This window comes from Spermophilus citellus, assembly GCF_964194105.1.
Source record: "Spermophilus citellus genome assembly, chromosome: 14".
Classification (NCBI taxonomy): Eukaryota; Metazoa; Chordata; class Mammalia; order Rodentia; family Sciuridae; genus Spermophilus; species Spermophilus citellus.
Genome location: NC_138194.1, coordinates 24495145 through 24519155, shown reverse-complemented (window position 1 = coordinate 24519155; position 24011 = coordinate 24495145). Strand labels below are relative to the sequence as shown.

Here is a 24011-nt window from a genome sequence, read left to right as displayed (position 1 = left end):
CTTCTGAGTTTTGCCCAATAGTTATGCTACTAGTTTTGTACACCTCCAACCATTTCTTCCTCATGTCTCAAACTCTTCTAGGTGTTTCTCTGTTGAGTCCAAATTCCTTAGTAAGACCTCTTTCTTAAGCTAGTTCTTAGTTATCCATAAATTTGATCTCTCTTTTCCTATGCTCTCCAACTCTGTTCTTTGTTTGCAGATATTTGTCTGGGTAGTTTTACCCTCTCTTTGTCTGTGAAAGATATTTTCTTTGAAACCTTGCTTAATCTGCAAAGATTGACATATATGGCTCTTCTATTATAGATAGCAGGTAGTCACTGAGTATTTATTTACAAATCAAAGGAATGTTTTGCAGATGTTATTGCTGAAATTTTTTTACACAATAATTCTATCCCTAAATATAAATAATTAATGTAAATATACTTATTTAAAAGAACATGTTGGCAACTTTTAGCTATGTGTCTTATATAAATACTACAATATTATACTCTGACACAATAGTGAGAAAACTCTTATTTACTGCTGAACAGTATATATTTTAATAAGAATGAGAACATTCTGAGCTTCACAATCAACTTTGTGTGGGGGAATCACTCAGAAACTCTAAGGGAAACACAAAAACGCACAGCCTTTGGTAGGTTGGTAATGTCAATTGAAGTAGAGGTGGCTCTCCTTCTGTCTCTGGGATCTACCTGCAGACTCACATGGCCTTGGGGAAGAAACATGGGGAAAAGTACACAAGTACAGAATGAGTACAGATAATTCTTCCCAATCATTTTTCCCTAAACAATCAGTATAACAACTATTTACATAGCAATTGCATTTTAATAGTCCTAGAACCAATTCCCTGAGGCTGCTCTCAGAAACCACCCTACATGAAATACAGTGCTTTTTATTGCCTCTCGTATTCTCTGGAAAATCAAAGGAAATAATTTACCCTGAGAACTTTCAAGCACAGGTGGCAAGTAATGAGAATTAGCTTGACATTCCCAAGTAGCACTGTACCTCCAAAGTTTTAGATTTCTAGTGTAATAAAAATTAGACAGGCTCCCATACCTACTATGAAAGTTTCCAACCTCATCTTTTAGTTTTTTTTTAATTATCATTCATATTTTTATTTATCTTAAAAAATATTGTAAGAAATGAAAAATACAGTTGGTATGTTAAAGAAAAATTTAATGTAGCAATTACCCTTTCACTGATGTATTAACAGGGCAGCATCTACTTCACATGAAACTGCATTTAGTGATTCAGAAGACTGCCTCTCCTCCTTTGTGTGGTCTGTACACTTTACTATAGGACCTTTGGTTTGCTTCTTTAGTATATTAAGGTTGAAGGAGCAGGTCAAGGTGAAGTGCATGATAAAATGCTCAGCTCAGCAAAGGGGTATGAGCAGGAATGTTGCAGTTAATGTGATTGAAACATTTTGGAAAATCTGCCAGGCTTAAGGATACTTTCCATACATGACTATCAAATAAATGAAATAGTTGTATATTATTTACTTTAATAAACTGTTAGAACAAAATATTTAATGTCTACATAACAATCACCTTCTTTTTCGGATTTAAAAATACCTTCTAGACTCATTTCATTGAGTGGGGCAAAATTCTTGCAGTAAAAGTATGAGGTGGTTCACTTGTTCAGGATTCTGCTTGTGAATGCTGCCCTGATTTAATATCAATAGTTTTCTCTCACTCTCCACATGCCACAGTCTGGGTGATGAACACTATTGGCGTATTCGTTGTAGTGCTTATGGATTCTGTACTTCCCTTATCAAATCTCAGATTACCTCGAAGGTCCAGGCTTCCAATGATAGGATCAGAAAATGAAGGACAGTGAAGGATTTGGATTATACTAGTCTCAAAAGTAAATTCAAGAAATTCAGACACCAGAAATGTGTTCAGATGACTTTTGCTTCTCTATAATTTACCAGTGTGTGGTTCTTTCACATTTCACATGATAAGAGTTTGATGACTTGTGATAAATTTCCTTTCTAAAATCAGACCTTACCTTTTTTCTAATGTTTAATTTATTACTAAAGTTATTCATTAAATTAATTGAATACCAACATTGATTAATCATTAAAGTATTTAATTTACAAAATTAACACTTATGGTCCTATCCTGATTTTATGGCAGTCTCATTAAGAATTCAAATGAGCCACTTGCATCTAAAATTCCTTCTTTACAAAAGTATTCTTTTGAGCATCAAAGCTAAAGTAATACACTAAATGGCCCAAATGTGACCTGTATGACTACTTAATTTTCCACAACGTTAAATTTTTAAAAATTCTTAGATAATGTAAAGTTATGCCTGACAATGTCAATTACTGGATCATGAAATGTCACAATTTCTCAGAGCACCAGATGACATCCTATTTGTCTATGATGCTTTGGTCCCCAACATTAGACTTCCATCATCCCAGGATCAGAACACCTCCCCACTGTCTTCTGTACTCCACCTCCCTCAGACATGAGTCACTCCCTTATTTTGCTTGCCATAGCTTTTGAAAATACTATACAAATCTTAATTTCTAGATAAAATATGTGTATGTGTGTTTCCCAGTAAGAGATTACTTATTAATCCTTAAAATTAGTAAGAAGAAATATGTCCACTTATATTTTAGGCCACACTTTGGCAAAAGGAGGAAGTGGATTGGATCTTGGGATCAGATGTCCTGATGGGAAGGAAGAGAAGGGAAGTGATCTCTGAGGAAGAGAGTCCCAGTCTGAAACTGTACTACTGACCGGAATGAAATTAGCAGCTGGATGAGATCTGTGGAGCTCAATGGTCACTCCCAATTAAATAATAATGTGTAATGCTTTGGCTTTGTCATGTGTCACTCCATAGTCACCAAGGTTCAATAATTTTCATACATGACTAGGTGAGAAGGTGCGTCTTTCAACTCAACATATATCTCTCCCACATATTCCAATATTGTGAAGTAGGCAATTTATCAGATAGCACAAAATCATTTTTGAATTAGATGTTTACAAAGGATATGATCCCAGGTTAAAAACTTCAAACCTCAAATTCCACCACTATATCTATAACTCTAATATGTCACTTATACAAACTAAAACATGTTTTTCCCTCAGTTTCAGCTTATAGGTATCGATACAGAAAAATAATAAAAGAATGCTTTTTAATTTTTTTTACTGGGGGGGAAGAAAATTCATACCTTCAGGTATGAAGCTGTAGCTTTAGGAACAAAGAAATAAAATATACATTATCTATTTATTTTATGTTTATATTTATATTGGAAGATAGGTTGACATATATTTATTTTGGACAATTATGTTTGCACCACATTTGTTCAACTAAAAATATTGAAATTATTTTTCTACAAACAGAGTAAGATAATGTATCTTTCATTAACACAAATGATCTTTAATTTGACATTTACTAACCAATTAAAATGCTGAAAGGACATAATTTGTTCTCAAATTAAAATATAGGCAACACATCTCTTAAAGTCCATGTGAACACATTACCTTTGTTGCAGCATCAAAGCAGATAAATCCTGTGCTAAAGTCAATGGTGAGGCCCATTAGATGACTTTCTAGCACACAGGCATACGTCTTGCACTAGACACAAACAGAATAGATACTGTTAGTTTTCATAGGATTGATGGAATATTAATATCGAGGTATATGTGATAGCTCCCATACCAAGCAGCTTATATATTACTTAATATCAAAAATAATTGCATAAGGAGGAGAGTTCTTAGCATGGGCAAAACCCTGGGTTCAATACCCAGGATTGAAAATATCTATAAATATGCAAGCAATGCCTTTTGACACGGCAATCAGAGTATATTCTAACTTTTGTAAATATTTTGGGAGAACAAATAAATAAAAATAATAAAATTTACAATTATACAAATTAAAGATACAATTATACAAATAAAATGTGAAGTGACTTAGGCCTTATGTACAACATGGTGCATTGTTATGTAAATAGGCCAATTTTACTTGCATTTAATTTCAAACTATTATGGGATATTCAAATGATTAATTCACATATAATTCACATATAGAATGTGTGTGAGAGGGAGAATACTATCTCAAGTAAATGTTCAATATCAATCTATACTTCATATTTATTTTTATATTACATATAAAATATACTAATGAATCACATTGTGACTGTAATCATGACTAAATAGATCAGATTCTTTTTACCAAAAAGCCATATACACGTCTTTAAGCCTGATTTTAAAATATTAAGACAATTATAACCATACAAAATTATTCATTTGGAGTACAATTTTTCAAATACGTAGATTAGAGGATATACTTAATAAGCCTCAAAAGTCCATTTATGTGTATGATTATATTTGCTTAATACAGGGGCATCTTGAATGCTTGCCTCCATCCATTACTACTTTATTAAAAGTGCCATCAACATTAAGGGATGTTCAATGCTATACCAGTTCATACTAATTTAGACTTAATTGATTGCTATTTTCAAGTACTGTCTTTTTAAAAAAGAATTTTCCAAGTGAAAACATATTTAGTATAATGCATTATTTTTTTCTAATTAAGTTTAGCATTACAGATTAAATTGCATTGTTTCAATAAACATCAAATTGAAACAAAAATATGCTTAAAATTGAGACCCACTGAAGCTTAATTCTCTAATGTGTAATGTTAATTAAAACATATCACAATTGTACTTAATATTTTTCAATATAGAAATATACATTTATTGTTTAATTTTGGTTATATATATTTTTATGATATGTATGCCCTTTTGGATGACAGCTGTCTATAGCCAAGCAAAAAAACATGCAAATCAAATTAATGCCAAAATTTATTTTATTTACCAACTTTAATGATAGTAAAACATTGAAAAGACAAAAGAAAAACATAATTCTTTATGTAAAAATATTCATATATTTGAATATTGAAAATAATAGTACCAAGTATTCAGCCAATCATGACTAACAAAAAGAAATGGTAAAATCTTAAGAAAAGCTCAAAGCTTAAAAGACATTAAATATTTGGCTTTTCACTTTTGATATATATTTTAATCTGACTCTGTGAGCAACTCAGAATAGTTCAAAACATTTCATGCAACATCAAGTAAGAGAACACAAAACCTGAAATCAAAGAACAGGTCTAAAATATAAAGCAAGAGCATAATTTCACCTCTATCTTATTTTTAAAGAATGGGAAACTTATAATGAAATCTTAACTTCAGATTTATGTTCAAAAATTGATAATTACTATTTCCAAGTGAAGTGAAATATTCCAGATAAATGATAACTCAAATTTGCCAATTCATTTTTAATTAAATTATATTGTAACTTTTAAAAATGTCCTTAGATGTTAACATGTAAAATAAAATATTAGCCAGGCACAGTGGAACATGTTTATAATCCCATAGATTAGGGAGGCTGAGATAGGGGGATCACAAGTTTGAGACCAGCCTTGGCAAATTAACAAGACCCTGTCTCAAAAAAAAAAAAAAAAAAAAAAAAAAAAAAGCTGGTGAGGTAGCGGTAGCTGAATGGCCCCTGAGTTCAGTTCACATTTTGGGGGAAAAATAAAAAAACAAAACAAAAAAATAAACACTGTTTTAAGATGCTTTCCTTCTTTCCATTTTTGACATTAAAACACTTATTTTGGGCTGGGGATATGGCTCAAGTGGTGGCATGCTCGCCTGGCATGCACAGGGCGCTGGGTTCGATCCTAGCACCACACAAAAGTAAAATAAAGATGTTGTGTCCACCGAAAAACTAAAAAATAAATATTAAAAAATTCTCTCTCTCTCTCTCTCTCTCTCTCTCTCTCTCTCTCTCTGAAAATAAAACACCTATTTTACTGATTTGAGACTCTGTAACTATTTATATATAGGAAGAAAAAACTAGAATTATTACAAAATGTCAAATGAACAATTGAACTACCAAAATTTGAGATTTCTCTCTATCCTATTTCTGTGAATGAAATGTCAAGCTGGTGCAACTTGATGTGGTGACTTCTCTTAGTCATCAGAGAAATCAGTTTAATTTGTTTAAAACCATGCATACAACTCTCTTACTATAGGTTACCATACTGGTACATGTAATGTTAAACTATTACATTTGTTTCCAAAATTAAGTGTTCATATATGTATTTAGGTCTTTGATTTATGGATCCATCTGCATGGCACAAATGCATTGTAATATTTTAATTTTGCTACAGATCTGTTAGAGGTATGGGAAACTGTCCCATTTCATGATCTCATGAATTGAGGCTGAAGGCCCTCTGAAGTTTGATCTAGATATGATTATAGCCTGAAGAATTAAATTTCAGTAAATATCTATTGGTTAATTGATGTGAGCAAAATGCATTGGATTTCAGGGGCTAGGTGAATAAAATAATCTCAAGCCACTTACAGCTTAGCCTGGGGAATGGCCCTGTGTCACTCCAATTCAAGACTTAAGAAAGTGATAATATTTTCAAAAGTAGGAAGAAAAAAGGGTTTGTACAGGATTTGTGGAAGGAATCATGATAGTCAGTGAGCAGAACACATCAGAAGTCAGAGAAATGTTCATGGTTCACATAAAAAGTGGGGAACTTTGAAAAAAAGTTTTAAGTGCTATGTATGGTTTTCAAGGGCACAAAAGGCAAGGTTTTCTAGAAGGGCACCATGTGTGAAGGAAGACAACACGCTACAAATTAGGTGGTCAGGTTTAAAGAATGGGATGTGACCTTGTAAACAATGAACTAAAATTAGAGCATTTTCTCTATACGATTCAAAGTAGAACAATGTCCAAATACATTAGAAATGTATTTTTTGAGGATTTTTAGGAAATAGTGTAGAAAGTTAAAGTTGTGGGACAACTAAAATGTTATTCAGAGGTGCTTTATCATTCATTTAAAAATAATGGTGAAATATTGAATGTATTTGAGAGGGAGGTCAGTACTCACTAGACTGTCATTTCATACTGCCGTGAGATTATATGAAAACACTAGGGTTGTGGTTGTGCAAGCCTGGTTGTCACAGGTGCTACCTTCCACAGACTCTCACCTGTATCCGTTCTACTTCTAGAAAGGTGGCTGTTTGGAAGGCTCTTTCCCACTGGGCAAGGTCACACTCTAACTCCACGGAGAAGTAGAGGTCTTCCCCAGACTCGGACTGCACAGTGAAGCAGTGTTTCCGCCGGTCCAGCAGGTCACTGTCCTGATGAAAACCTGGAGTTACACCAGCTGGCATACATCAGTTCATATTGCTAACATGACCAGACTTTGCATCAATCAGCCTTGAACGCAAGGTGCCACCATCAAAAAGATAACACTCTGCTGTCACTAAATCTTCATTAAAAATGGCTGAAGTTACCAAAACTCCAGGCTTGAAGTTCACACCAAATCCATTATTCCTCTCTATTCACACAGATGCATATCCATAAAATAGAAGTTGGGCTTTCTTCCTTCAACTCTTACTGTAACATAACTACCAAGCCATTTAAAACATAAAACTCAAGTTTATGACTATAGGAAAGGGTGATGTACAATCCCGTTTCTTTCAAACAAAGCTGTCAAGACATTGGAATTAAAAAATGCTTACGTTTCTAAAAATACAGATTTTTAAAAAGCTTTATAAACATGTTAGGTTTTCACTGAGTTGATTTTGGAAAACTTTAAGCAATTATGAAAATATTCTCCATGAGAGATGAAAGAGAAAATGATTCTAATTTGTCTATAGCAATTATATTGAATTTTTCTTTAAAAAAACTACATTTTCCTCACTTATGTAACTATATTTCATTGAGTCAAAAGGATTCTGAAATTGGCAATTTCTTGGTCTTACCAGAGTTTTCAAAAAAAGTGCATTCCAATTTTCAGAGATGTTAAAATGTGGAAAAAACTCCACTAAGAATTTATGAAATAGAGTAACCTAATGTAATTTTTCAGATTATAGCTTTTGAAATACATAGCGGTGTACTGAAAATTGCCAAAAGGTTAATCATTGGTGTCTTTAATCATTTCCTTAGATGGAAATGTGCAAGTAAATGTATCATCATAAAACACAGAAAATGTTAAAAAGTCTCTGCTTTGACAGTGATTTTAAAATAATAACTATTTTCTTTTCATCTAACTTGTATTCTTGTAATTGCTGGAAAAGAGATAATAAAAGGCAGTTAGTTACTTCCAGTGTTGCAGAATTTAGCTCTGACACTTGCTGCCAGTATATGCTCAAAAACTAAAAAGAAAATGTGTTCTTTTTGTATTTATGATGTTCCTATGTTGTCTAAATGAAGAAAAAGTAAAAAAAAAATAATGTTCCTTGAGTACACTCCAGAAATAAACAGATTGTAAAGTACTTTTAAATTTGGATCTTATGTCTAGGGAGTGTGTTGGTTATATTAAATAAAAAACAAAAACAATAAACATGCTAATACAATTATTATGTGTCTTTATAAAAATAAGAATATGATATTAATCAGTATAGATTAGGAAGCCAGAGAATTGTTCTTTATGAAGTAAATTTTAAATTGTGGTTAAGATGGCATAGGAGACTGAGGCGGGAAGATCACAAGTTCAAAGCCAGCCTCGGCAACTTAGAGAGTATCTAAGCAGTTTAGTAAGACCCTGTCTCAAAATAAAAAATAAAAAGGGTTGAGAATGTGGCTCAGTAGTTAAGTACACCTGGGTTCAATCTCTGGTACCAAAAAAAAAAAAAAAAAAAAGAGAGAGAGAGCCTAAAAAATGATAGTGGCTAAAAATGAGTAAGAAATTAATATGAAAAATGGAAAGCAGAGAGAGAGGAAAGAAATGGCAGAGGCCTGTAGCAAGATAAGCATATCAGATAGAGCACTAACCTCTAGGATATATAAAGCACTAAAAAAACTTAATACCAAAAACACAAATAACCCAATCAATAAATGGGCCAAGGACCCGAACAGACACATCTCAGAAGAGGATATACAATCAGTCAACAAACATATGAAAAATAGTTCAACATCTCTAGCAATTAGAGAAATGCTAATCAAAACAACTCTATGATTTCATCTCACTGCAGCTATCAAGAATACAAACAACAATAAGTGTTGCTGAAGATGTGGGGAAAAAGGCACACTCATGCATTGCTGGTGAGACTGCAAATTGGTGCAGCCAATCTGGAAAGCAATATAGAGATTCCTTGGCAAACTTGGAAAGGAAACACCATTTGACCCAGCTATCTCACTTCTTGGTTTATACCCAAAGGCTTTAAAAACAGCATACTATAGGGACACAGCCATATCAAGCAGCAAAATTCACAACAGCTAAATTATGGATCCAATCTAGATGCCCTTCAGTCGATGGATAGGGAAACTTTAGTATCTATACACAATGGAATATTACTCAGCATTAAAAGAGAATAAAATCATGGCATTTCCAGGTAAATGGATGAAGTTGGAGAATATAATGCTAAGTGAAGCAAGCCAATCTCAAAAAAACCAAAGGCTAAATGTTTTCTTTGATATGAGGATGCTGACTAATGGCAATTAGTTGGGTGGTGAGCATTGGAGGAATGGAGGAAGTTTAGATAGGCCAAAGGTGAGGGGGGTAAAGGAGGAGGCACGGGGGTAGGGATGATGGTGGAATGAGTTAGACATCATTACCCTAGTACATGTATGAAGATACAAATGGTGTGAACATACTTTGTGTACAATCAGTGACTTGAAAAATTGTACTCTGTATGTGTAATATGAAATGAATTACATTTTGCCATCATGTATAACAAATTAGGATAAGCAAATAATAAAAAAAGAGTGAGTTAATGATGCATTCCAGAAAGTTTGACTAAGCTCACACAAAAAGTGGGAGAGATATTAAGAATTGAAACTTGGGTGAAGAATGAGGAGATGGGTCCAGTTATAAATTTTGCAGTTGAACATAACTGTAACGACAAGCAATTACATCAAAATTTTAGTATATGCTCTATCTGTACTACAGATAATTTAACATTTACACTAACTTTTTAAATTAATAACATTGGCACAAAATTATAACTAAACATTGCAGAATTTTCAGAAACCTTGCCAATTGTATGGGTTTAATTGGCTTTAATTTCCCTTGTAATATAAAATGTTAATCAATGTCATTACTAGCCAGACAATTTTGCTATCTCTTCATTCTCATAAACTACACATTGCAATAAAGTCTCAAAATGACCTTCATGTATAATTTTTCTATTCTCTTGGCGTATTTCTATTCTCATAATTTATTTCAAACTTGATGTAGCATCTTCTATATATTATTCATATACTGAAGCTCTCACAGACAAAGGGTTTTCTAATCAACTCCGCAAATAAAATTTCAACATCTTAGAATACTTGTTTGTCATTTGTTTCTGTTGTTTGTAAGGCACTTCCCATTCACTGACTCACACTATGAGCAGTATGGGCATCAGAGTATTAGGCCCTCATATAGTGAAGGAGAAAACACATTATGAGCCTGCTATAGAGTTAAAGCAATAGGGAGCAATAAATAATTTTTGAGAGAAAGCAGGAAAGGGGAATGTTTTATCCTAGGAAGAGACTGTAGCATCATTAAGAACTTCAAAACTAATGCAAGAGCAGCTACAAGCCTAACTGATGCTCTGCTGCTGCTGCTGAGAAGTTCACAGGGATGCATGGCTAGAAAAGCCACTGGAGCATTTCAGTTAAGAAGCACAAAACCAGCTGCTTGAGACAGAAAGGTGGGGGGGGGATGTTGGGAGTAGGTGGATGGGAGAAGGCCAAAACTGAAGGAAGGGGCCACAAATTTGGAATTCTTTTTCAGAAGTTCAGTGAATAGCGACTGTAGCCCAAACTTTACAAAGGCTTACTTTCAAAGTGATCAACTAAAACCCTGGATTCCCAACCATTGGAATTTCCTCCTTTGTTATCTGTGCCATTTCCAAGAGTTGTGTTGCCATTCCTTGTCTTCAAGTAGCTGCAGTTATTATCAAGTTAATATAAGCAATCAATACTGTTAAGAAAGCAATTAAATTATAACATTCACAATTAAAGATGCATATTAGTTAGAAACATTCATAGCATAATGAATGTTTATGCATGTTTATCTCTAACAGTATTAATGAAAGTGTATCTATACTTGTGTATGTATGTATATATGCATTTTGTATATATATATATATATATATATATATATATATATATATTCTTCTCTCTCCCCCTCTTTCTCTTGCTCATACAATTATATATGATAATAAGATGATCATAACCCAGGTGCTAGCTTAAAGTGTCTGGATTCAAATCTTATCTCTCCCAATTTTTAGTAGGTAATCCTGGGCAAATTGATTATTATATCTCTCATTTACTTCACTCATCTGTTAAAATGAAAATGATTAACTGGTCTGATAAAGATGATTAAATAAGATATTACATATAATTTTAGCTTAATTTTGGATAAATAGTAATTCTAAATTAATGTCAGGTAATTCTGATATCAGAATAGATATTCAATAAAATTAATATGTCATCCTACTCTCCTTTGACTGGCTGTTGGTATACATATATAGAGAGCAGTGCAATTTTAGAAGGGACAGTATTCTCTTTATGTTCAATGTTGGTCAGACCCATATGAGTCAGAATGTATTTTCTTCCCAGTATAAACAATCACTTGGGAATATTTTCTTTACCTGTTGGAAAGTATAATTTAATAATGGCAGTTATACTAAGTTATACTAAGAACTAAACATATCTTGAGTATTATTGGTAAATTTTTCTCATTTGCCTTTATCTATCAGAGTATTCTCTGTTTTATGAAATTTGTTCTAAATTCCATAAATTTTTTCTACAGAGGATCATTAGCCATGTACTACACTTCACAGATCCATGAAGCAATACTAAAAAGAAGCAATGTATTATAAATATTGGCTCATAATACATATTTTCCCAAGTTATTCTGCAATCAATGGGTGTACTTAAAGTATATTTCTTACTATAAGTAATTAAGTAAGCAATGTGTTTTAAATAATTATTGAGTTAATACATATAACCAACCATAAATTTGCTTTACTTAAAACATATAATATAAAAGTTAGAAAAACCTGACAAAAATCAGTGCATTATCATGACGGTGGAGTTCCTGGGTATGTATTTTCTTCCACCCTTACACTACAATTGTTCATCCAGTATGTGTCAGTAAGTCAGTATCCTGTTTTATATTTTTCCAGGCCCACTTATCATTGCCCTAATAATATCTAATTTTATTTCATTTCCTTCAGATTAATGGCATCTATGAAAGTAAGAATACACACGAAAAAAGGAATGGTATCCCTTCAGGGCAAGGATAAACATATTTGTATTATTATGTTAAATGTAAATTTCTTTGTATAACCTATCACCTTACCGATAGGTTTATTAATGTTAAGCTTGATATTGCTCTTTTATGTGAACTTGTAGTGAGTCAGGAAATCACTGATTCATGAGTGCAAAATTATTTAAGCCAAACCAAAATTGTGCCTTTTTTTAATTGAAAAAGAGAAATAGACCTAGAAGGATTTTCTAGCTATAAATTCAGATTTTTATTCTTTTGCAGCTATATGGTAATCATTAAATCTGAGAAGAACAATCATCCTAACAAAACCGAATCTTTTCAATTTATTTAGAGTTAGATCTTTAGGAATGATCAAGTGTTGATCAAATCTATCTCAGGTAGTTTTATTAACTAATTAGTATTCTTATTTTTAATTTTTTTATGAAAACAGCACTCTTGACATTACTGTATATAGTAAAAATTTTTCTATAAATCAAAATATCCTAAGAAATACATGGTATTTCAGAGTCCTGGCTGGAGGCAATCCCACTTGTTGTTCCAAATGTGGCCACTGGAGTGTCACAAACAGCAGGAATGGTGCTGGTCTTCTGGTTCTGTCTTGAAGAAATATTTCAAACAATGCCACATTTAAGTGTCTCCAAAGAATGGAATTCTAATGCTTACCCTTTAATACTTGATATATGGAGTGTGTTCTTCAATGATCTAGTATTCTGTTTTGAAAACTGTTTCTCTCATATAGCAGTTGATATTATTTTTTTCTCTTTCTTCAGATGTAATTTTAATAGTAACTTTTTTAAATGATGTCCTTTTATATTCTTGAGAAAATTATCAAGTTACCTTTCAGCTTTCTCTTATAAAATAAATGAAGTATATTATTATACCTTTCCTCATAGGTGCTGTCTACGCTATTTAATTATCTTGCTATCGTCACTGCAGCCTGTCCAACTTAGTTTAAGTCTCCCAAGTATTCTAAAACATAAACTAGCAGAATGGACTCATATGGGTCTGACCAACATTGAACATAAAGGGAATACTGTCCCTTCTAAAATTGCACTGCTCTCTATATACCTTAGAACATTGTATTAATGCCTTGCCTGGGGAGATGTAAAAAGTGCTGATCATTGTGGGAAATAATATCTAGCCATAAAACCTCTCATAAAATATGTTCAATTAATACCACACTTTGTCAGATGAAGAGAGGTGTAGGGGCCAAGCTATTCAATTAGTACTCATTAATATAGATGATACAATCTTTGGCCTGACTTCAGAATTCCATTCTAAAATAAGACTCAGGATTAAAGAACACAATTTTTATCCTAGATTCATGAGATCCATCTTTATTCACCCTCATTTTCACTTAAACAATTATAAATAATTGTGAAAACACTTTCAATCAGAGCTTAAGATTCCAGATATTCATTATTATCTCAGAATTTATATTATTCTTGGCCTATCACAATATCTATAGTACTGAATGTTGTTGATATTCAATAAAATATGTATCACATGCCTGCTGTGTACTAGGTGCTATCCTAGAGTACAGACATACCACTGAGCAAAACCATTGACATCTGTGACTTGAAACCATGAAACAAAACAAAATGCTTAACTGTAATATGTCAATGACAAAAGCCAGTTAAGAGCTTTAGAAGAGTGCTGGCCTTGGGAGGCACTACTATTCATACAGCATGAAAAGATGCAACGTGTGGGGAGAGCCATGAAGACAAAGAGCATGAGTCAGGCTGGGATTGTGGCTCCAAGGTAGATTGCTCGCCTACCATGCCTGAGGCACTGGGTTCGATCCTCAGCACCACATAAAAATAAAATAAAGATATGGCATCCACCTATAACTAAAAATAAATATTTTTTTTAAAAAAAGAGATTAAGACATTTGGGGAAAGAGGCCAGAAGTCCAACAAACCCAAGGCTGGATGTAATTAAACATGATAGCGGAATTGGGGTGAATTTTTGTGCAGGTGGCAAGAGACAAGAGCAGACAGAGGAAGGCTGAGAGGCATGCAGTGGTAGACCTCTCATATAGTGCCCCCAAACATTTGGGTCTCACTTTGAGTGAAATTGGAAGCTAGTAAGAGGTAAGAGTTAAGACAGGAGATAGGGTAAGAAAGAATTAGACACAGGCTGGAGAGTGCCCCAGCAGTGATGTGGGATGTATTCTGCTGATCTGCCAGAAAAGGGGCATATTAAAAAGAAATGTCAGGGGTGACTCCAAGGTATGAGACAGGAGCAAGTGGAAAGTTGGAATGGGTGTTAGTTGAGGTGAATGGTGAGGGCACAGGAGCACATAATTGAGTTTGAGAATTTTATTAGACATCTACTCACGACATTCAGGAGGCAATAAATGCATTTGTTTGGAATGCACGGTTGAGTTCTAAATAAACTCAGAATCATCGGCAGATAAGTGGCATTTAATGAAATGAAATTGGAAATGGATTGGGAATACCAAAAGAGAAAATTTCCACAAAGTACTATGAGGATAATTCTCAGGAAGTTTGGTCCTCCCCTGTCATTTTTCTGCAAAAACATACAAATATCAAAGCTTATTTCAAAAATATATTTTCTTTTACAAGCCCAAAATAACATTAATTTTTTTTTGGTTTTAAAAATGTCAGTTTTTTTTGTTAAAAAAGTCAGGTTATATGATAAATATAAGTACAGATTGCAATGACTAACCTAAACTATATAAGTTGCTAATATATGTACATCCAATAATGAAATATGTTTTAATTTGTATAATGTTGTAGGAAAAGTAGAGACTATGTGAAAAACTGAGCATAAAATAATTTAGAACCATAATTTCCACTGAAGTAAAATACTCCTTCATCTCCTTTTGTGTGTAATTCTTTTCCATTCCTGACATTTTAAAAACTATGTGTTAACATGAACATTGTATTATTTTATGTTTTAACATAAATAAAATACAAACATATACCTTTCTAATGGATTTTATGTAAATACAGAATATATGGTATTCTTTTGCCAAAATATGTTTTTATTTCTGCACTCAAATTGATAAACTCTTAAAGTCTGTAATTGATGCAACATTTATTATATTAGCTCTAAAGTTTTCAACATATATTCACTATGTCAATTTATCTTGTTGAGATGGCTATGACTTTATTTGGGGGAAAAAAAAGCATTTCTCCAAAATCATATATATATCAGGAGACAAATCAAACAAAATAAAGTTAATTAGGCTTTAAATTTTACTTAAATTCTGTTTGCAGGTTATTGCTCTCTAATAAGTAAACCCCCATCCTGAGGGGCATTATGATGGAGTGTGAATAGACAGAAATCTTTCCACCCAGGTCTGTTGCTGTCTTTTACGATCCTGTGTCAGCTGAGCTGACGCAGTGACCTTGCCTGACTCTGGTAGAACCTTTGTTCTCACTTCTGTTCATCAGTCCAGGGCTTTCTTGTCACCAGTGCCCTAGCCAGCTGCACTTAATGACTAGGGTTCAAATTGGGGCTGATAAAAAAGAAAGACAAAAGAGAAAGGGTGGCTTGGAAGGGCTTTGGCAGAGTGGTTGACAGAGTGATGACAACTATGCCCTAGTTTGTAGCACTTGTCCCTTTTATATTCCCGTGTGTGCAAGTTATTGCTTCTCCAGGTGAAAAGAATCTAAAAATAATATTTCTTTTGTCTTATTCATAGTCCAATGAAAAAAATTAAAAAATCCTAAAAGTTGTAGGTATTAGCAAGTTCTATGTGATTTATTCTCTTTGAATTGTTATCTGAAGCTGTTCTTTAAAGTGGAATTCACTTCCATTTACAATACCCTACTGGTATGCAGGTTAAGCAGATGGATCAGAAATTTTAGGAACTGCAAAGGATGGGGTCATTACAATCCTCAAAAGAGTTACAGTTGAGAGTGGTGGAGAAGGAGTAGAACAGAGGGAGTGAAGAGACCAGGGTTATATTCCTATATCTGTCTACTCTTCACTCCATGCAACATAAGACTCAAGCGATACCTCCTGAGTTCCCCTCTGCTCAAATAGAGGCATCTGCACATGATGTCCATGGAGCATATGATTCTGACAAAGACCTACAATTTCTGAAAAAGCCTGATCTCTGGTTAATGAGGTATTCTCAATTTCTCTTTCTATACTATTTGAGGTCGTGATGGAATGTACCACACCCAGATAAAAGTGACCTTCAAGAGTCAGAAAGATAATCAAATGCCTGGCTCACACGAAGTCATTCTCTTAATTTTGAACACTGGTCAAATGACTGTCTTCTGATTCCAAGGATGGAAAAAAACAATTCATTCAAATATTTACTGTCACAAAGGTAAAACACATTCTGGATTTTTAGATTTGCTGGAAAGTTATATCACTCAGAAAATGGTTGTGGTGACTACATTGGGTAAAACTAAAGATATTCTTTTGTTGCACACAATTGATACCACTTCAAGGGAAACCTACATCTCAAGAGTAATTTACAGTTTGAAATTACTAACACGTATTCAATACTTATTAAGTTCCCCATTGAAGCATACTTATTAACAATGCTAGTCCCACACTGCAGCTATTATTATAATTCTTGACTTAAAAATGAGGATCCTGAAGTAAATATAATTAAATAATATAGCAATGAAATATTGTTGGTAATTATTAAGGTCAACTTCAAGCCCAGGCAACTTAATATTATTGCATACTATTAACATGACACTGCTCTTTCTCTCAACTAAATAATCTAGCAATCTGTGTTGATCAGACATGTAAAAATGAAATAATAATGAGTACATAATGAATGGCTGAAATATGAATGCACTTATGGAAATTAAAATTCAAAAAAATTATTTCTATAATAAAATAATAACCATAGTAAATATATTTCTAAAGTTTTGGCTTATACACAGTCCATAGTCTGTTATTCAGAGCAAAAAGAATTTAATAGGTTTCCAGTGATGATGAAGCAATGTTTAATATTATTTCATGTTTTGATAAAAATGTTTCAAAGTTAGCATTATTTACAGAACTGTAGAACCAGTAACTTCATTACACTTAATTTTCTCTCTTTCTCTCTCTCTCTCTCTCTCTCTCTCTCTCTCTCCCACACACACACACACACACAGACACACAGACACACACACTTGACCACAGCAAATTAGAATGCTATAGTTTTGTCAATCATGGTTCTTTTTTTTTTAAAGTTACAAACAAAATTGATTTTGATAAAAGCCAACTACGGATGGAAATAATTTTAAAAGTAAAATTCAAATTTCCCTGGCTTTATTATTTAGGAACATATCAACTGAAAATATTTTATATCTTTCAGATGTTGATCAAAGACCCTTTTCTAATAATCTTTAATAATTTACCAAGCCTACAAGAAGGAAAATAAACAATGAAACCTAATTCAATGGTTAAATTTAGTAAATGAGGGGCTGGGGTTGTGGCTCAGAGGTAGAGTGCTTGCTTAGCATGCATGAGGCACTGGATTGGATCCTCAGAACCACATAAAAATAAAATAAAGGTATTGTGTCCACTTACAAGTAAAAAATACATGTTTTAAAAAATTTAGTAAATATTTTTTTTCCAAAACCAACTTTAAACAGCATAATTAACCTGCTGTATTTAATGTAACCTCATAGTCCTGTAAAACTACATTTTATGAGTATAACCTGGTAAGGACTGAGTAGCATGGTCTACCAAGTCAGGTCCTCGTATTCTCTGTCCGTAGCAGTTACTTTGTGTCCACTAATCACTATCACATCTCAAACTTTCACTTTTTCTTCTTTTGTAAAGAAGTATCTTAAGTAACAGAACTGTTCATTTAATTCTTTACAATACACAAAATCTAAGTATCAAGAAGTATAAAATATTTGATCTACATAGCAGAACTCATATAAGAAATATATATGTCAATATCATTATAAAGAAAATAACAGGAAAAAACGGCAAGCTATTCTAACAAAAGGAGAAGATAGTTGATCAGAGCAAAGGTGCACAATACAGTTGCTCCTCAACTTAAGATTCAAGGGGGAGGAAGACTGCTGGCTTCTCAGAAAAGTGGATGACTCAGTGAATTCAACTGCAATTCAACACTGGAAAGTCAAATAATCATGGAAGCATAGTCAGAAACTTTGAGCAGAAAATGAAAATTAATACATTAGAGACTCATCAATGTGGCTGGTGGCAGTGGTGATAATACTACCAGCCCATGGCAGAGGGGAGAGGAAGCATGTGAAGAGAAAGAAAAAAGTGCACCTAATAAAATTGACTTAGGGAAAACTGTGGAATAGACCCAGAGACAGTGGGGGAAGTTGTTGAGTGGAAAATGGATCACAATCCTTCAGCCAACTGTAGAGAGTTGCAGCAGGAACCACTTTCAAATGGCCATCCTGAGGTAGCAAACAGTGTCATGATACCCAAAGCTCATGAAGGAAGTTGCTAGTCTGACCCTGTAGTCACCTATTGTGTGTTTTAGAATGTGCCTGGACCAGCATGATAGAAACAGGTGCATAGAGGACTTATACCTTGGGTGATACAGGCTAGGGAAGTTTAGAGAGAGTCCCCTTTTTGACTGGTGACTCATATGAGAATCTGGGAAGATGCCAGTAACTGGTCAAACAGGCACATCCTCACTTCAGGTCTAATTCTAGCCAATTCACCTCATTGGCAGTGGAATATGAGAGACCTGCAGAGGTGGAGACTCCCTACCTTAAGAGTAGATTTTTGAAGAAGTTCCTGAGACCCAGACACTCAGCGGAGATTGGCATCTGCCTAGCACCAGGGACTGTGGATCTAATCTCAAGTACCCTCTCACAGAGTTCGAAAGAATAGCCAAGACTAAATCACAGTTGTTGAACTTCCAATTTAGAACTCAGCTACAGCCCCACTTCTGGGAGTACATGATTTGTTTGTACTCCCCAGTCTGACAAATACCATATGGTAAGATGGGAAGCAGAGAGTTACTTCAACCAATTTTGGCTCCGGGACACAACATCTGGGAACTTGCTGAGAAACACAAAGAAGACATCCCCTAGCCATTGGCCCAAATGTTACAGAGCTTAAGGAACTACCACTTGACCCAGCCATTCCACTCCTCAGTCTATACCTAAAGGACGTAAAAACAGCATACTACAGGGACACAGCCACATCAATGTTTATAGCAGCACAATTCACAATAGCTGAACTGTGGAGCCAAACTAGATGCCCTTCAGTAGATGAATGGATTAAAAAATGTGGTATATATACACAATGGAATACTATTCAGCATTAAAAGAGAATAAAATCATAGCACTTGTAGATAAATGGATGGAGTTGGAGAATATAATGCTAAGTGAAGTTAGCCTATTCCAGAAAACCAAATGCTGAATGTTTTCTCTGATATAAAGAGACTGATTCATAATGGCAATGGGGTAGAGCATGGGAGGATTGAATGAACTTTCCATAGAGCAAAGAGGTAGGAGGGGTAGGGTGGGAGTATGCGGGTAAGGAAGATGATGAAATGAGATGGACATCATTACTCTAAGCTCATGTATGAAGACACAAATGGTGTGACTATATTTGCGTATATGAAAATTGTGCTATAAAAAAGGCACTATAGCATTAGCAATGAACATCTGTTTTTCCCAAAACAATTGACTACTGAGAGAAAACAAACCATTTATTTCTTATTAAGAATTTTTTCCTATTCCTCTGTCTTTTTAAAAATTTAAATATTATAGGTCTCTTATTTTTTATGTTTTTAAATTTTTCCATTCAACTTGATTGTGTGTATGCATGTTTGTGTGTGTATGTGTGTGTGATTTTGCTACATGAATAGATTTAAGAATATATATCTGTATATTCTCATATATAGAGATATGTATTCATATTTTTTTTCATTTTAATTGCTTTTTACTTCATCTGTTTATTATTTAGCCTGTTTTTTACTTTAATGGGATAATATTTTGTGTGGGTTTGTTTTGTTGTTTTATTTTATTTGTTTGTATTCTTATTTTTTTTATTCCTTTGTCACTTTCTTTCCCCACTAATAGCCCAATTTTCATGTTTCCTCTTTCTTTATTTTTAAATTTTATTTATATTCCTACTTTATAGCTGTCATTACTTTCTCTCTCCTGCTTAACCTCCTTTGTTCATTTTTTAAAAATATTTCAAACTTTCTCTTGCCTTCCTACGTTATTTTCTCCTCACTTAACTAACTATAATCTACTCTCTGATAGAAATATATGGTTTTGTAATTCCTACCCCATTTATGTAGTGATTATTAATACAGGGGAAAACATAGTTGACACCTGCTAATTAATATTTGAACTACTTCATGATTGTTTATTCTTAGTACTGATAATGAAGCTGATCCTACCATGCTCTTCAGGTGGTAGGTAGTGTAATAGATTTCAAAGCAGACACTGGATATTTATGTTAAGGCTTTAAAATGATTTCTAACAATATTGATATTACTTTCCTTCCTTTTCTCTCAGAAGAGCTGTGAATTAATTGGGAGATGCAAGTTTATAGGGTACAGAGCCTACTTCTGAATAATACTCAAAAATCAGTCAAATAACAGCAAAACTCACTCCACACACAAAAGGGCCTGACCGGGCCTCAGCAATACTTCAACACATAGATTAGAGGAGAAAAAAACCCTAAACCAACAACAAGGCCCCAAGTAGAAACAAGTAGATGAGGATGTCAAGTTCCGCTGCTGGACATCTATTATACAGCAGAATCAGAAAGAAGTCACACACAAAAAAAAGAATTATACACCAAAGGACACACATATAAAAGAAGAAAAGGACTCCATTTTAACAGATGTTCAAGTCCAAGACTTCTGAAAACATACAAAAACAGGCAAACAAATCTTCCCCCAAATTTCATAATCCCCTAACAAAGGAACTGACAGACAGGATCGGAGGAAATCCCAGAGAAAGACTATAAAAACAGATTGTTAAAATGTTCAGTTAACTAAAGGAAGATCTAAAGAACAAAGTAAGAGAGAAAATTCAAGAGATGAAAGACCATTTCAATAAAAAAAAATAGAAATACTGAAAAGAAATCATAACTACAATGATAAACACAATGAATAAAATTAAAAATTCACTTGACAGCATCATCAACAAATTAGATTGCAGAGTAAATAGAATTTTGGTCCTTGAAGACAGGTTTGAACCTTGAGGATGAGGAATATGAACTTGAGTATTCATTATGCAGTAAAGGAGACAAAGTAAAAGACCATGACCAGAGAGTACAGGAACGTTGGGGCATCATCAAGAAATCAAATTTGAGAGTCACTTGGATAGAAGAAAACATAAAAATAATGGCTTCAGGCATGAAGAATCTCTTCAGTGAGATAACAACACAAAAGGATCCTAACATCAGAAATGACATTAGAAATCCACATATAGGTTTCACATATAATTCCAAATGGACAATATCAAAGAGAAACCTCTCCAAGACACATCATTACAAAAATACCTAACACAGAAAATAATGAAAGAATATTAAAAAGTGAAAAGAAAAAAAAAGCCATGTCACATTTGGAAAGAAAGCAATAAGGCTCATTTCTGACATCTGTATCAATGAATACTTGGAATGAGATAGTCCAAGCTATCTCATAAAATTTGTCTGGCAAGATTGCCATATCCAGCAAAGCTATCTTTTAGAATGGATGAAGGGATAAAAACTTCATATGATAAGAATAAACTAGAATTCATCACTAAGCCAGTACTATATAAAAACAAACAAAAAGAAATATTTAAAGATACACTACACACAGAAGATTTCAATAACAAACCCCACAATTTCAGATAGATAAAAGACTCTAGTAGAGCAACTAAATAAATGAAAATCAAGACTAAAGTAAATATAGGAAACAAATTAAGTGTCAGGAAGTTTCAAACATCTATCTGTAACTACATAAAATGTATTTGGACTCAACTTCTAAACTTAAAGACATAAATTGACAGAACAAATTAAAACATGCAGGGACACAGCCACATCAATGTTTATAGTAGCAGCACAATTCACAATAGCTAAACTGTGGAACCAACCTAGATGCCCTTCAATAGATGAATGGATTAAAAAAATGTGGCATATATACACAATGGAATATTACTCAGCAATAAAAGAGAATAAAATCATGGCATTTGCAGGTAAATGGATGGAGTTAGAGAAGATAATGCTAAGTGAAATTAGCCAATCCCCCAAAACCAAATGCTGAGTGTTTTCTCTGATATAAGGAGGCTGATTCATAGCGGAATAGAAAGGGGGAGCATGGGAGGAACAGACAAACTCTAGATAGGGCAGAGGGATGGGAGGAGAAGGGAGGGGCCATGGGATAATTAATGATGTTTGAATTTGATTCTCATTATTATCCAAAGTACATGTATGAAGATATGAATTGGTGTGAGTATACTATGTATACAACCAGAGATATGAAAAATTGTGCTCTATATATGCAATAAGAATTGTAATGCATTCCGTGTTATATATAAATAAAAAATAATTTAAAATAAAAAAATAAATTAAAAACAGCATGCAACACTATAATTTTTGCAAGAGAGTCATCTCATAGGCAGATACCCATAGGCTGAAGTAAAAGGATGTAAAATATTCCATGTAAATAGAGTTTAGAAACAAGTAGGAGTAGCAATTCTCATATGTTACTAAGAAGATTTCAAGAAAAATGAATCAAAATATACAATGAAGGCCACTAAGAAGATATAACAATAGTAAATATTTATGCCCCAGATGTTGGTGCACTGAATTACATAAAAAAAATACTTCTTGACACTAAGTACCAGAGAGACCCCAATGTGAAAATATTGCATGATTTTAATACACCACTTTCACCAATAGGTCATCCAGACACAAAATAACAAAAGATATTTCTGATCTAAATAATACTATAAATCAAATGGACCTAAGGGACATCTGTACAATATTTCACTCCAAAAATCTGAATTCACTTTCTTCTCAGCAATTCATGGAATATTTCCCCAAACAGACCATATTGTAAGTCATAAGACTTAAAATTAAGTCTTATCAAATGCAAAAATAAATGATTATAAAGTGTATAGGATCACAATGGACTAAAACCAGAAGTCAAAAGGAAAAAAATTATAGAAACCAAAGAAACACATGGAGATTGAAAAAATATTATTTTAAATGATGAATGGTTCATAGAAGAAATGAGAAAATAAATCAAGAAATCTTTGGAAACAAATGAAAACAGAGATACAATATATCAAAAAAAAAATAACATGGCATTCTATCTTTCCAATTCAGTTCTTCCTGGGGAGTGGGAAGGAGTCTGTTCTGTTATCCTTCAATAAAGCCTTTTACTTTCTACTCAAACAAACAAACAACAACAACAAAAACCTTATCAATAAAAAACCTGATCAATAAATGGGCAAAACAGAAATTTTTCAAAAGAAGAAATACAAATGGCCAACAAATATAAAAAAAAAATGTTCAAACAATTCTGGCAATCAGGGCCATGCATAGAAAAAACACAAGGAGACCCTATCTCATAAACAAATAGTATTTGGGTCCTGCTGTAGATTGAAGGGGAACAGATTCTTGCAACATGGGAGTTTTGTAATTTTTTTATGAAGAGATTGCCACTGACAGCCACTTAGTTGAGGGAAAGAATAGATCATTAATTACATTTTGGGAAAATCAGATAGGATTTTGGTTTATTTTGCATATGTGTGACTTTTACCCCAAATATTGAAAAGCATTATTAGATATCTTCTGCATATTCACATCTTAAAAATGCTTAAA

At 33.4% G+C, this 24011-nt stretch overlaps 1 protein-coding gene across 2 annotated transcripts in view; it reads right to left on the bottom strand.

Annotated features, from left to right (window-relative positions):
- Positions 1 to 24011, bottom strand: part of SNTG1 (syntrophin gamma 1) — a gene marked incomplete at both ends in the record, with an annotated part of 324893 nt that overhangs the window by 56890 nt on the left and 243992 nt on the right. For both annotated transcript variants that reach the window (XM_081266627.1, XM_081266628.1), the window contains 2 exons: positions 3495 to 3587; positions 7018 to 7170. In XM_081266627.1, the coding sequence (XP_081122753.1) occupies positions 3495 to 3587; positions 7018 to 7170 (246 nt within the window). The remainder of the gene's footprint in view (positions 1 to 3494; positions 3588 to 7017; positions 7171 to 24011) is intronic.